The sequence below is a fragment of the Anas platyrhynchos genome, chromosome 11 (assembly GCF_047663525.1).
Source record: "Anas platyrhynchos isolate ZD024472 breed Pekin duck chromosome 11, IASCAAS_PekinDuck_T2T, whole genome shotgun sequence".
Lineage (NCBI taxonomy): Eukaryota > Metazoa > Chordata > Aves > Anseriformes > Anatidae > Anas > Anas platyrhynchos.
The window spans coordinates 6,355,240-6,370,883 of record NC_092597.1 but is presented as its reverse complement, the minus strand read 5'-3'; the positions used below and the strand labels follow the sequence as shown (position 1 = coordinate 6,370,883).

Genomic DNA, 15,644 nt, shown 5'->3' with positions numbered 1-15,644 from the left:
TTGATTGCTGAAAGAATATTACTATGACTACAATGAGTATCCTTAGTATTTTCTTTATCTTTGTTTTGAGATTTCTGTTATTCTGAGTTAAAACAAAGAATGTTAACTTCATGAAAGATATCGCTCTAGATGCTGCCATATGCAATGGAAAGTAAATAATATACTGATGCTACAAAAAATTATTTTGCAACTGACTGGCATCATTCACCATGTTCCAAGTACAAAATTAACTTTCTAGTTTCTGGCTAGATCCTGAACCAAAGAAAATCATCATGCCTTCACTAATTTCTGATAATTTGGCCCTTCATTTCAGAAAATGTCTGAGCATACAGACAAAATCAAAAGGTGTTATGTACTGCAAAGTGTTAGATTTACAGAAAATACTCACTCTGCAAACAGTCAGCATTTAGAAGGTCTTGGCACTTCTCATGACATTTAACACCACATTCAGTACATCTCATGCCTTGCCTTGCTATGCCCCAAAGTAGACCTTCACATTCATAACAGTATGTAGGAGTTGTAGCTGTCCAAACTTCAAAGTTGTGAGGTGTAGTTGATGATATTGGATAGATCAAAGCCTGCAATGTCTTCTTGAAAACATGTATTTTCTGTTGAGTGAGAAAAAACATATCAGGACTTCACTTGAAGTACTGCTTCATACAAGTGAACTTGGAATTAAAGAATGTAATTACACTTCCAATATTAATAATAGTAATATCAGAATATGCAGAGAAGTATTAGTTCATCTGTGAAATACTGATTTACTCATTTCTTCTTGCCCTTTGAAAATGAAATCTGAATGACCTTTATGACTGATTACAGAAATGGAAGAATTAAGTTGGAAACAGTTCAGTCAATTATTTTATTAACAAAGCCCTACATATGTTATTTTATGTCTTGAGGCAGAAATTAAAAAAATTATTAGCATTGCATTCCCTAATGCTTTTTAGTTATCTATCATTATTTCTCAATATTTAAACATGTCCTGTGGGGACTTAGGCACACTGCACAGAATATACCTTGATTATATACACTGCTATTCCTTACTACTAATGTCTGAATAATCTCGTCATTGAATTAAACCAGGTTAAATTTTATAGTTCTGTATTCCCATCGTAGCATGTTCATGGTTTCCTTTTTAGGAACCAAGATGATTTTTACCTAATAAGCAAGAATGATCCATTCTCTTAGAAACAGACACCCATTTCTTTGAATTTTTTTGACTTATAGCAGCCATGACCAGTTCTAGAAAGAGCACAATTACCAGCTGTTCACTGATTAGTATTACAAACAACCTGAATCTCAGCTTCTTAGTGCTTAATGAGCTGAAAACTGACAAAGCAGTCACTGGAGTGTTATATAAAACATAGGGTTATATAGCCTCACTGATTTGTTTTGTTTACTCAAACTTTGTTTTTAGGCACCCAGATCTCTCAAGTCCTTCAAGTCCAGTTGATTTACTGAAAATAAGAAACACTCTGCAGTCTGTAAGCAGCAATTGGACTGTATGCCAAACTATGACCTTGCTTCATTTTTTCATTAAATGCACAGGTAGCTGCCATGAATGTATTCGAAGTTCTAGACCTGTTCCCTTGTAAATTGATAGATTGCTTCCGATAGGAAGAAATCACATGAAAAAAGGTAGCACAGTCAGAAGTAGGATATTTCTGAAAATCTGTTCTGCCATCACTTGATCTTGTGTGTATATAACACAAAGTAATGCTGGTTGTGTAGCTGTAGCAAACTGGGGAAAAGCATTTTGGAATTTGTGTGGTTTGTTCATATGAACTTTATATTTACTGCTACAGTTCTGGTTACATATAAAAAAAAAAAAACAAACATGGCTGGGTTAGAATGCCAGTTAAGAGTATGAATATACTCAAAGGATTAATCTTCCTTAAGCAACAAGAAATAGCTTAAGAGTGGAGTCAGAGAAACAGAAAAGGAATTTAAACTGGAACCAAGAAAATAAAACCATTATTGTTTGATCTATGCGTTTCTTCCACAAGGGATGTAGCTTCAGTTTTCAACTGATTATACTCAGTTATAGTGCTTGTTAGGACTTAATTAATAGGACTAATTATTAGGACTTAATAATTTTAATATTTCTTCACCTGTGGTAAGCACATGTCAAATATGAGATATTATCCTCTCTAATAGTATGTTGACATGTTCTTGTGTTTATGTGCCTGCATCTCCCCTCAAATATATGGACTCTACTAATAATAATTTGTCTAATAAAAATAAAAGATTTATTTTGTGTGGAGGAATGGTTAAGTGAGGCAGGACACGTGGATGTTGAGCAGTTGGGAGACAATGGGCTAGTGAAGCACCGTACTCAACTCACATGAGCCTGGGCACATATGCAGCTGGCTGAGAGCCAATCAGGCTCAAGGACACGATGCCCTTGGGCGATCGAGGAAAGTCCCTAAGACAGGACAAGTAGCCAAAAGAAGGAGGACCAGACTGAAAAGCCTGGGAAGTGTTAACCAATCCTGAGCTTAGTTTCTGCAATATGTATGAGTTGATTATGTTCGAACTAGATAAAAGACGACTGAGCTATCCATTAAAGTTTAAGTTCACTGTTCACTCATATTGAGCGTCTGGGTCTTCCTTCCGTCAGCAACAATTTTGCTGATAACATGGCATACTCAGAACCATCAAATAATTAACATTTGCAACCACATAAAAATATTACATTGTAGTTACAAATCAACTGGTTCGTAGTTTCAAGCACTAGAAGTAAGGAAAACAAATGGTGTTAAGTAGCTTAGGCTTTAATAGCTGTGATTTAAGGTTGCTAGTTACATTCTAATAACAGCTTCTCTGTGAAATCAGACATTTCATGGACATTTGATCCTAGCACCTCTGTGTACACTGTAAAGATAGGAAAAGAAACTACTACAGCAGGAATGACTAAAAAATATGAGTTGCTCTCAAGTGGTCTTTTCTTGGTCTTTTCTAAAAACTCAGCTACCTAGTAACTCTCCTTAAAGAAAGGGAGGTCTATTTTGGTTTAATTTGGAAGTTTAAGAAGGAGTGGGCTAGTCACAACCACATAACACAGAAAAGTTTGTCTTTGTACATATTTTGGCCCCCTGCTCCTCATAAGACAGCTTACTAGCTATGGAGATCAAAAAGAAAACTTCCAAAATAACTGAAAGTGAATTTATGCTGCTTGTTGAGGAACTGTGTTTCTTAGAAAGCAGAAACCACCAGGTCTTTGAATATTTCTTTGCAAATGACTCTTACACTCCTGAACTCTGGTAGCATCAGTATAAATCTCACCTTTTCACCCTAATTCAGCCTCACAGATTTTTCATAAGCTATAAATCATTTGAGTATTCTGCCAGTAACTTCTATCTGCTTCTGAAAGAGCAGTAAGTAATGAAATGGCACAGCTCAATAGGCCTTGTAATATACATCCTAGAATAAATGAAGTTTTCAGAAAGACACAATCTAAATATCAGTTTTGCTGCTGAATACGATCTTTCCCTTTCTAGGCTGCTGTCTTGTTAATAAAACAAAACACATTTTTAAAGGAGAATTGTATTTATTTTACTGTTAATAAGCTTTCTTTGCTAGTACTCTGCTTCACTTAAAAGTATCTATTATATGCATGGCAATATTTAATATTGTTAACATATAGGAGGGTTATTTATTTATCTGCCTATCCTTCCAACTGAAGTTTATATCTCTCATATATTACTTCAGATACTTTTTCAATGTCAGCTATATATTATTTTCACAAAGTTGCAGCTCTACATCTTTGCTCAGCAAAGAAATTAAATGGCTGCTGAAGAGAAAGCATATGCTTAAGCTTCACTGAAGTTAATACTTCGACAGTGCTTAAAACATCCTTGGATCAGAGTTGAGAACATACATGTACAGAAAAACGGGGCGATGAACATGATATGCCAGAAGGATAGAAGTGTTGAGTGGCAAAGCTCACAGTATTTTATCCTCATAATTTATTTTTTTGAGTAAGTGCCATTGAAATTTTTAATAAAAAGCATTAGTTCAAGTATTTTCCATACTGAAGGCATTTCTATAACTAATTTAACCAGTCAAATAACCTGCTACTACCAGATTCACTAATATTCCCTCCAGAAAAAGTTGAGGGAAAGTAAAAAGTAAAAAGCAAGAAGCAGAAAACCCTTAACTAGAGGAATAACTTGCCCAAAGGGTATTCTCTTTCTTAACTTTCATCAGTGACTATTATTTCATCTGGTTTTGTGGACAGTATCTGAAGAGTTGTTTTATCCCTGAAAGTATCTCTTCTTTTGGTTTTCATATCTTGCCCTACTTTTTCTTTTGGTGATGCCTCAGGGTATTACGTTCTACTGGCCACTTGCAGACTAAGTAGAAAAGTATTGCTTTTCATTGTTTTAAATGTTGCAAGTCAGTTTTACCACCTGAACTGTTGTCGTTGTATCTATCCTAGAAAGAGCACTCACTTGCTTTTCTTACTTTAGTACATTTAACAAGGGCTGGCATGAGACAGGTTTCTCTTATTCATCTGTTGTTTGAAGTAAAAATTATATTTTCCTCATCAAATTAACTTTTATATTTCTAAATTATTTTTGTTGTCTGACTTTCCACTGAATGCTTTTGTTTAAAGATTTCTAAGAATAATCTATTTCTAGTACTCATTTCTTCATGTGGTCTGGATTAAATTGAGATTAGAGTACAATGGCATAAAAATAATTTTGGCACATTTTTACCTTTTAGTTTCTCCTGGATCATAGTTCATTAGCTTTTCATCAAAAACAATCAGTGGATAAATGTTTACATCAAGTGTCCCACTGATATTTCTTCCTCTTTTCCTGAATAGTACTTCTTAACTCAGTGGTGCAGTCCATATTATTCTTTCTTATCCTGCATTTTCTAGCAATTAGTACCAACTCCATAAATTATTTGCACCCTTAGTTATCCAAAGTCCCAAACTGGTAGTCCTTAAATGAAGGCAGACATATAATTGTTGAACCTGAATTTGTTGTCACAAAAGACAGTAATATTTATGAGTGGAATTTTGTTTGCTTAGTAGACATTTTTCAGTAATGCACAATAGTTTAGGGTCTACTCACTAAAACCAGATATTTTTGTATGAGCTATAACATAGCTGAAAAATGTTATTTAGTACCAATTGCATGACATAAGTCTGTTCTCTAGAATTTTCCCTCAGTCTAACAATGTCTCTTAAGATTCCATAGTTGTTCTTTGTCAACCTTTCTTGCTATTTTAAGATTGCAGAACAAAATAAATGCTGAAAGATCATTTCAAACAACAGCTGTTTCCTATCTCATCAATCCATCCATGAGCATTACCAAATTGTTCCTTTATGATCACCATATAAGCACAAAAAAGTTCACAACAAATCAGAGAGGAGTGATAGATGTGTGTACACCTGTGCTGTGGGTTTTATTTCCCAGAATGACTGTCAACATTCTGCTTTTCCTTTCTTCTATGGACCTTAACTACCATACAAGAAAAAGTCAACATTCTTTTTTTTTTTTTTTTCTCCCCAATGTTGGATATATTCTAGAATTTTTGCACATATTCTTGAATGTTTGCACAAGAAATATGAGGAAAAACAAAGGGAAAATTTGAGGGACACAAAATATTTTATACATTCAAATTAATGCTTCTTTTTCAGCATGCTGAGTTCAGCCTTATAAATCTGCTTGCATCACAATTTAAATCTTACTGAACTAAATAGCACCTGATTCATTTTTGTTTAAAGTAATTTTCTTTTGCAAAATGTAAGTGAAATCAATAACGGAAAACCACAACATTCAGATTTTATGAGCTATAAGAACAGGATTTTTTCATAAGATTATCCTTGTCAATTCTTGTATGAATTAAAATTCTCTTCATCGAAGATCACATATATAATTAGTAGAAGTTATATCTACAAAATCAAAACGTGTCTCAGTCATCTATGAGAACTGAAAAAAGAAAAACAAAAAACAAAACAACAACAACAAACAACTAAAAACATCTCCACAAGCCTCCTTGCAGAGTCCTCTCATTCTAATTGATGGTGTAATAGAGAAATGGCTGTTGAAAACAGATCGGTAAAACATGATGAAAGACAGTTTAAAACTAAAGGTCTCCCCACATAAATATTTTGGAAAACAAGGTTTTCTTGCATAGTCTCTTCTTGCTGTCACAGACGCAAGTCAACAGAAGACAACTTTGGAGTAAATCAGCTTTCAGATTCCAGTGTGGGGTGGATTGCAGGATAAGGACAAAATGACATTCAAAAACAAGTCTGGAGAAAACAGCTGGAGTTTAAATAACAATAGAATTATTGTGTTCTCAGACTTCTTAACACTTTTATGATCCTCCTTAATCCTGTGGTGATGAAAATGTAACAGGTTGTGCAAAGACTGCTTTCTTTTTCTTTGTTTTACACCTGCTGCTTCATTGGGTTACTGCTAGCTTCTGTGTTAGGAGAAATAGTGAATAATTTTTCCATATACATTTTCACCACATCATTCACCATGTAGAACAGACCTTATTTGTTTATGTCTTTCTTGCATTGGAGTGATTTTATGCCTTTCATTATTTATTTATATATTCTTGACATTGTTCAAATTTTCTGAGCTAGTCTGCCTCAAGGCTGAGTATATAATGAGTTAATGCAGTAGCATAATGAATGCCAGTGTTTTCGTATATATTTTTATAAATTCTTGATATTCCATTTGTCATTTTTACTTGCCTTTGGCACTAAGCTATCTTTTCAGAGAAGTCTCCATAACCACAAGAAGATTTATTTTTCTAGTGGTATTAATGATATTAATAGACAGTCAGCTAAAGCCATTTTTTTCCTCATAAATTAATTTTTTTCTAGAGACGCAACATTTATCTGCCATTTTATAGCCTGGTCATTTGAAATTGTGAATTTCCATGCAAACTTTTGCAGTTAGCATTAGTTTTAAGGATCAAAATTTATGATTCACGTGAAGTTCTGAACAGCAGTTGGAGAAGGAAAAATTCAAATAGGATAGCACCTGGCTGCATTTGCAGAAGATAATGACAAACCAGTCTTGTCACTGTGGATCAGGCAGAAAATTCTACTTAATAGAATGGAATAGTTCAAATGCAAGGGACCTTCAAAGATCATCTAGTTCAACTATCAACCACACTCCAGGGCTAACTAGGAGAGCATGTTATTTGAGGGCATTATCCAAATACCTCTTGAACACTGACTGACAGGCATGGGGTATCAATCACCTTGCTAGGAAGCCTTTTCCAGTGTTTGACCACCCTCATGGTAAAGAATTTTTTTCTGATATCAAGTCTGAACCTCCCTTAGTGCAGCTTTGTACCATTAAAGTCCCTGGAAGTTTACGCACAATGAAAGAAATGCTTATGCACTTGGCTTTATTCCGTTTGGTTTGTCTAATGAAGAAAATTTCTAAAACACCTTAAACAAAGATTTCTCAATTATTTAAATGAATTAAACCTCCCATTGAAAACACTTACCATTTCTTCATTGTTTATGGAGGTCCGGATGAGCATGGCCATGGAAATACCAGATTTTCGAGCTGCAAGTGTCTGTTTAAAGCAAATGAAAAACTGTTAAAAATTACACTGCTAATTCAAATTGTTGAATCTGATGTAAGGTAAGATGTACTATATTATGCTAATCTAATTGGATTAAAGTGTAACAGCAGGAGTTATAAAAACTTTCATTTAATGTTTTCAGCACACAACTTTTAAGTTTTCAACACATAATGGAGGCAAACTTTCCATCATCATTACTGTTTCTATCAGCAGTGTCTAGCTGAGCTGCCATTTCTAATATAAAATCTGTTATTCAGGGTTTGTGACTCAGTTTTTTAAATCACAGGCTGTCACTGGTTTTCCGCTTCGCCAACCAAATTCACATGGTAAAAAGATAGGCATCCTGCCCTAATTTGGAAGCTCTCTGTGCCTGCAGCAACATGGGAGATCATTTTGCAGCAGTCTTACAATTCAAGTTGTTGGTCCTGATATTTTTTTTAATTCACTGAGCATTTTTTGAAGTGCAAATATGTATAAAATGCTACTTGCCTTAAATGAAAAAGTCTTTAGGAAGCCTAAAAGTTTTTTCCTCAAAGACACTTAATATTCATTCATATAAGAAGCAGTGTGGCCAGCAGGGCTAGGGAAAAGATTGTCCCCCTGTACTTGGCTCTGGTGAGGCCGCACCTCGAGTACTGTGTTCAGTTTTGGGCCCCTCGCTACAAGAAGGACATCGAGGTGCTTGAGAGAGTCCAGAGAAGGGTGACGAAGCTGGTGAGGGGCCTGGAGAACAAGTCCTACGAGGAGCGGCTGAGGGAGCTGGGCTTGTTCAGCCTGGAGAAAAGGAGGCTCAGGGGCGACCTTATTGCTCTCTACAGGTACCTTAAAGGAGGCTGTAGAGAGGTGGGGGTTGGTCTGTTCTCCCATGTGCCTGGTGACAGGACGAGGGGGAATGGGCTAAAGTTACACCAGGGGAGGTTTAGGTTGGATGTTGTTAGACATCCAATCTAAGGGTTGTTAGACATTGGAATGGGCTGCCCAGGGAAGTGGTGGAGTCACCGTCCCTGGAGGTCTTTAAAAGATGTTTAGATGTAGAGCTTAGGGATATGGTTTAGTGGGGACTGTTAGTGTTAGGTCAGAGGTTGGACTCGATGATCTTGAGGTCTCTTCCAACCTAGAAATTCTGTGATTCTGTGATTTGCTGTAGCACAGTACATACAAAAGGACTCAAAATAAAGTAGTTTTTAATGTACAAGAAACAAGGAAATTATCTCTTCCTATCTGCCATATATGTCTAATTTAAATGGGTCCCTGAGAATTAATTAGAGGGTATAATGATTAAAAGTTAAAAGACTCTAGGGAAACAAGTTCTATGTGCTTCCCAAATAATATCTCTGAATATCACTTTTGCTATCAGTAATCCCTGTTGTCTGACAGAAATAAGTTAAAATTTATTCCAATTTACCAAATATTAACCGTAAAAATAATAAGCAAATATTCCTATATTTTACCTGCAAAATTGGGCTCACAAATCCTTCCCCCTTCTCCAAGTCATTCCAAGTATGTCTTTATACTTGTACTGTATCTGTTATTCCCTAAACCAGCTTCTTTGTCATACATTGCTGCCCTCACAGTCTAGCAGCGTAAGGTTGATCAGTTGTGCCACCACCACCCACTGACCATTAAATCTGTTGTTGCCTTTGTTGTGAGGATATAGATTTTCACCTTGCTGTGAAACTGGGTCTCTGTAGTCCACCATTATACAGCTATTACAGCAAAAGTTTCAATGACATTTTACATATTACAATCACAACTTTGGTAAATACATATTGGGTCAGAATCAATTTGGGCTCATATCAGCAGAGGAGCTGAGTCATTAGTCTTTTGATGGAATGAGAATTCCAATTTCTTCCCACTTAATAATCATAAACAATGACATAATTTAAATAGATTTTTGTATTTACAGATATTAAGGTTGTTCATTTTACTTTTAATTTTTTACTTTCTCCTGAGAGCACACCAATTTAATTTTCAATGTTTCCTGTAATAACTAATAAACTTGCAGACAAACATAAAATTATTAATCTTGTGAAACTAATTACAGGGTAAAAACTCATCCTTGGAACAGAATGATTTGATTTGATTTGTCATTGTCCATTACAGTTAATGTGGGATGCAAAGAACCCCCTTTCTTCTTTTAAACTCTCAACAGTTTCCCAAGCCTATGACATTAAATTGCTATCAGTTTACCTGATTATTTTCTGATTCCCATTATTAAGGATTAAAGATTTTTGTTTGCTTCTCTGTAACCATGAATTGCTTTGATTTCTGTAAATATGGAAAATCCCATTGTTTTATGCCAGTGAGTGGTAAAGTAAAACGGAAGAGAACCCAGCTTTTGCTTTTTGCTTTTTCAAGCTTTCTGTGACAAAACTGTATGCTACTGGAACCACATATCAAAGTGATAAATGGTAAGCAAAATAAGAACATCAAGAAGAAAAGTAAATTTTCATAATCAGTAGAACTATAGGTTAAAAATATTCATATTAAATACACTTATCTTCTGATCCCTCTTGAAGCATATATCTCAAAGTCTTGGAAAGTAGCTATTTACATGCAGTATATTACTTTTATAGTTTTGACCTCTAATCTTCATGTCTGTTATACTTAGAAAGTGGTTTGATCCTTTTAATTCTAAAAAACACAGCCCAAGACATTCCAAGCCATAGAGCATGTGTGGACTATTTATCAGGACAGGAGTACAAGGAGGATAAGAACATTAACCTTGATTGTAGGGTAGTGAATGATACCATGTTCTGTCCTCCAGCAATCTATCAGTCAATGCACAGGAGTCTGCAGGAGAACTACAGTTACATGCTACTGGTATAAGTCAATGAACAGATACTATTTCTGGTGAGAAAAAGCAAAGTAGGGAAACAATTTTGACTTTGCCATGTGTCCTTGAGACACACGTCTCCAAGGTTTATGCCTGGAATCACATAATTTGCCATTTTGCTCTTTAATCAGAAATGTGTCTAAAATCACAGTACAGTGTCCTATCTGCAATAGCAAAGACTAATAGGAAACAGATAATTAGGCTGTTCTTCATAAACTGTTTTATCATTTTGGGACACAATAGAAGAAAGTGATATCTAGAGGGATTTGTGAGAAACCAATGAAGTTAACAGCCATTATAGATTAAATTTACTGGACTGTCTCCATTTATGTATTACTGTCAGAATAAACTGCATCTTCAAGAGAAAACACATAAATAAAATGTTTCTGTTCTGAAATACTGTAGCTGGTAATAATTCAACAGCTTGAAGCATTGAATAAACAGATCAATGTCTTTTCTTAAAGATGAAGCAAGAAGGAGAGAGTACATTTCAAGGAGGAGTGGAAAGATACTGCTAGACTCATTTATGAAAAACAAGGTGACTGGTTATGAATGTAGCAAGAAAACATTTTCCCCTACTCTCTTTTTTATTTTATTATTTTATTTCTCCTAAGTATTAGCAAGGATGAAAGGTAATTGCAGCTAGCCATTTGAAGCCTGCAGGGAGGAGGTCCAGATTGCCGGAGCATCAGAACAGGGTGAGAAACATTGCTTTCCTTTAACAGGAGACAAAAATTGTCCAGCAGTTTATAGTTGCTTACCCTAACAAATTGACATTTAGATACTATCTCATGTCTATTATTGTATGGGAATTTGAACTGAAGAGTGTAAAAGGCCTCTCTGTAGATATTACTGCATCAGGAACGTATTGCCAAAAGGTTATAAAAAAATAAATATGGAGTGATAAAGCAGAACATAACCTATCTAATTTTTAAATGTTCTTCCAAATCCCTGACATAGGATTTAAAATAGCTTACTGTCCTTTGTTCTCAAGTCCTTTTATACACCCTAATAACTTGTAACTACACTATCCCATCTATTACCTCCAAATTTGCCTTGACAGCTTAAATAAATAAATTAATATAATTAGAAATCATTCTAGCAAAATCAATGAAATTGTAAGCATAATCACAAAAGGATTAAATTCAAGCTACAATTAAGTGAAAAATTTTGTGGGTGAAAAACAAGCCACCTGTTACAATGAAATAAAAGAAAGCTGTGTTTTGAGCAGCTAAAGTGGAAGGCAGTAAGAATCAGGTAAGCTAGCATTCTACAATTGTTCATGAATGCTGACTGTGGCATGCAATACTCATTCCCCTGTTTTATGACAGTTTCAGTTTTGTGAATCATCTTTTCCTTCACATTTTTTTATATATATTTTTAATAATATTTGTTACTGCTTTATAAATACTATTATTTTTAAAAGGTAATTAAAAAGTTTTTCACTGGAGGAGATCCTGATAAAAAATTAATTTTCTACATTTAAAAGCTGCACTATTTCAAAACTATTTCTGTTAGAACAAATATAGGTAATTTGTCACTTTAAGGATCTAGTCTTCAGTATTTAGAAATGCATTTCTACTCTGGTGCTGTGTAGGGCTGGAGGGGGAGGAAAAAAAATCACTTGAAGGGAAACAAGGTATTGTTTGCCACCCAGGGAATTACTTACCCCATTTTCCATAATTTCCCTATTAAAAAAAATGATGTCTAATCCTAAAATGTTCAACACAACTGTGCTATTAGGCCCAGAAAAATATTTATAAAGGAAATGGCAACTCAGCTGAACTACAAAATGATTACCGGTCAGCACTGTAATAACATTTCCTTCATATTTGTTTCCATAGCACAGACACAAGAGCATGCCTTGTCCATCCTGTCATATCATTCTGAATATTAACATTAGTCAGAAATGGCATGAAAAGCAATAAAGATAAACAAGTTCATCAAAACCTTCCTAATATGCCTACAACTAATTTTTAATTCCTGGAACACATCATAAGCATGAAAATAACAGAATATAATTATATTCTTATGATTGCCATCCAGTAGAATTAAAAGGAAAAAAAAAAAAAACAACACCAAGAAACTCATAGATTTACAACTGTTATTTTTATTATTCATATATTAAATTGATATTATGGATATTAAAATATTTAATTCATGTTGACTATTAAAATTAATTAGTTAAGAAAATGTTCTGCAAACACCAGGTTTATTGCAAATAGTTAAAATATTTAATTTGTATCAAATAAGCATTCTGGAAATATACAAACTCCAAGAATTCTGCAGTTACAATTTACACGAGTGCCTTCAATCTTAAAAGAGTATAAACTACTTTAATTGAGTTTTAGTCTCTGCTTCTGCTTTAGCTTCTGCTGTGGAGACATTTACATAAATAAAAGTATCAGTGGATTATAATTTTAGCTGACATGGGCATTTTCTTCTGGTGTGTTCAACAGCAACCAAGATTCATAAATTCTTGTGCTGTTATGATCAAATGATAGAGCCAAGTAAAAATGCATTCATGAATAATCAGAAAAAGATATTTGCCTGATTACAGTGATTAAACTCTATAAAGTGACCTTTAAATCAAAAGAAACCAGGAATTTTCTAGTTTTCAAAACATTTGAAATGACATGAGAAGCAAAGATTAAAGCATAATGAGATGGAAGAATAGAGTTAGCTACCTTTGTCTATGACTGGAGAGACCACACCCCTATATGGTAATCATGAGTTGGTTCATATAACTTCCACTACAGTTATTATTCCTCTGTCTGGTTGAACTGAGATTTATTTATTTATTTATTTATTAAATAGAAGTCAGTGATTACATTAGCAAGGGCACCATTTATTCATTTATTTTATTTATTTATTTTTCTCCCAGTTCACTATTAAATGCAGGTAAATTTTAGCTCTCTGTACTGTTATTCTAACCTGCCTGAATGACTACTTTCATCATCTTTCCATCTTATAATGTATATTTTACTAGAACTCTAACAGTGACCCGTAGTGAAACTTGTGAATTCAATAAAGAGAACTGTTGCTGTAGATGGATTTTGACTGCCTTATCCTCTTCTAATGACTCAATCCAATAATACACAAGGAAAGTAGAATTTAGTATATTAGGAGAGGGAAAACTGATAAGGCTGCTAATGTTATCATAAAAAAAAAATATTTTTGCACTACTCTGGGGCACAAAAGAACATCACAGGATACATAACATGACAATATTAAGGAAATGTCACAACATAATCTTGTTAATATTTAAGGAGTACACAAATAACTAGGCAAGCAGTTACAGTTTTGTAAAATATTAGCCAGTAATATCAGGACACTGGGTAGTCCTAAGACTTAGTGGGAGTCACTGCCTACTCAACAATATGTCATTTGGAATAGATACTTTAAGTAAAATGTTAGGTCTTAATATTTCTTAGTGTTCATTTTAAATGAAAATTGGATTTTCCAAAATATGAAGTTATGGAAACAAAAGGGAGTCAAAGATACCATCTTAAGAAATTGTATATTATTTTGATAAAACTGAGGTAACATGCTGAAAACATGCAAACTAATGCAGAGAAATGGAAGTACAAAGTGATTGGGAATAAAAGGAGGGACCCTTTACAGACACTAAAATCAATGGAAAGAGAAAATATTTCCATGTGTCATTGATTAGTTATCAGGTAAGATGATACCATAGTACATAGGAGGCTTCAATTGCTTTGGGAAATCTATCTCTTGCAACAGAGATCAAATAATTCAAGCTGATTGAAATGCTTATTCAAAGAAGGGAACAATTCCAACCCCTCATTATCTAGGTATCTTCTAAGGTTGTTCAATTCCATATGGGAAGCATCACGATTGAGTCCTAAACAATCTTTTTTTCATCATTAGAAAGAAGAATATTTGGAATACATAAGTTTTTTACATTTTTTTTCCCTAATGATTTTGGCATATATGATATGAAGGACAAGACGTTTACAGAATCCATAACTTAATTTACGATTAAATTCTTGGTCATAAAATAGTTTTTCTGTTTTGCAATGAAAGGCCAGCATAAATTGGGACATTCATTAAATACCTGAGGCTTATAATAAACATTTTAGAACATTAAGCAATAGAAAAACACTTACCATGGCCTGAAAAATCCAGCCGCAATATGAAAGAGAGAATGTTAATAATTTGTCAGATTTATTAAAAAGATATCAAACACTGTCAAAAGAAACTAGCAATCATTTCAACTAGTAGTATTTCTGTTTGTGAAACAGCCATATAAGTAAACATAAAAAACATCATTTTCAGTCTATCGGATCCTAGAAGGACTTGAGAATTAAATTTCTGATTTAAATGAGGTATTTTTGAATCAATCTAATAAAAGCTCAGAGCTCAAAGGAGATTGCTTAGAATGCACAAGCCTTCATATACAAATAATGTTTCAAAGATGATGGGGACCTACACCATAAGTCTGAAATAAATTCCTCATATCTTGGTAAAATTGTTTTAGATTTACGGCTGCAGAACTGAGACGTAATATAAGTTACTATTTAAAAAAGCATACAGTTAAAAAGTTATTGTTAAGAGTCAAGCTATATATTTATAATGATTAAATTCCAGAATAAATTTCAATTTTAAAACTTTAATTCCTACTTGTTAAAGCTAGAATTATTTCATGAGGAGTTATCCCTAAATGACTGGATACAAATGTGGTAATCATTACCTTTGACATATTTGAATAATAAAATGCAAGTTTTATTCTATCCTTTCAGAAAGTGAATGTTCTTTTTTGTTTCATTCTGATAATGTATCATGTTTTTTAAAGAAAGGGATTGTTAGGATTCTGATGGTTTTAGCTTATACTAAGAAACATCTATCTGTAAATAACTCCAATGATTAAGAATAAAGCAAAATTCTATATATTATGTGTAAATGAATAACAATATGGCTGTAAATTATACCTGTGTAATACAATGTACCATAGATTGGCTGCTGTCAAAAAGTTTGTTTTAATGACTGCAGGCTCTACTACATTATAAATTGCAACTTTCAATTTATTTTAGAAGGAATTCTAACCTAAAACTGCCGTTGTTTTCTAGTTGTGATGCATTTATAGTGTCATATATATCATGATATAGTAACCGAGCAGAGTGGCCAAGAAGACACTAAGTGATAACTTGGTTAAGGCTGATCTTTTGAAGACAACTATATTAATTTACTTGGGCGGACTCCCCTTGACTCACTC

At 33.9% G+C, this 15,644-nt stretch overlaps 1 protein-coding gene across 1 annotated transcript in view; it reads right to left on the bottom strand.

Moving 5' to 3' along the window:
- The window catches only part of UNC13C (unc-13 homolog C), a 167,936-nt gene that overhangs the window by 102,417 nt on the left and 49,875 nt on the right, over positions 1 to 15,644 (bottom strand). The window contains exons 6-7 of the mRNA XM_072043348.1: positions 7,492 to 7,563; positions 389 to 608 (exon numbers count right to left, since the gene is read on the bottom strand). Of these exons, the coding sequence (XP_071899449.1) occupies positions 389 to 608; positions 7,492 to 7,563 (292 nt within the window). The remainder of the gene's footprint in view (positions 1 to 388; positions 609 to 7,491; positions 7,564 to 15,644) is intronic.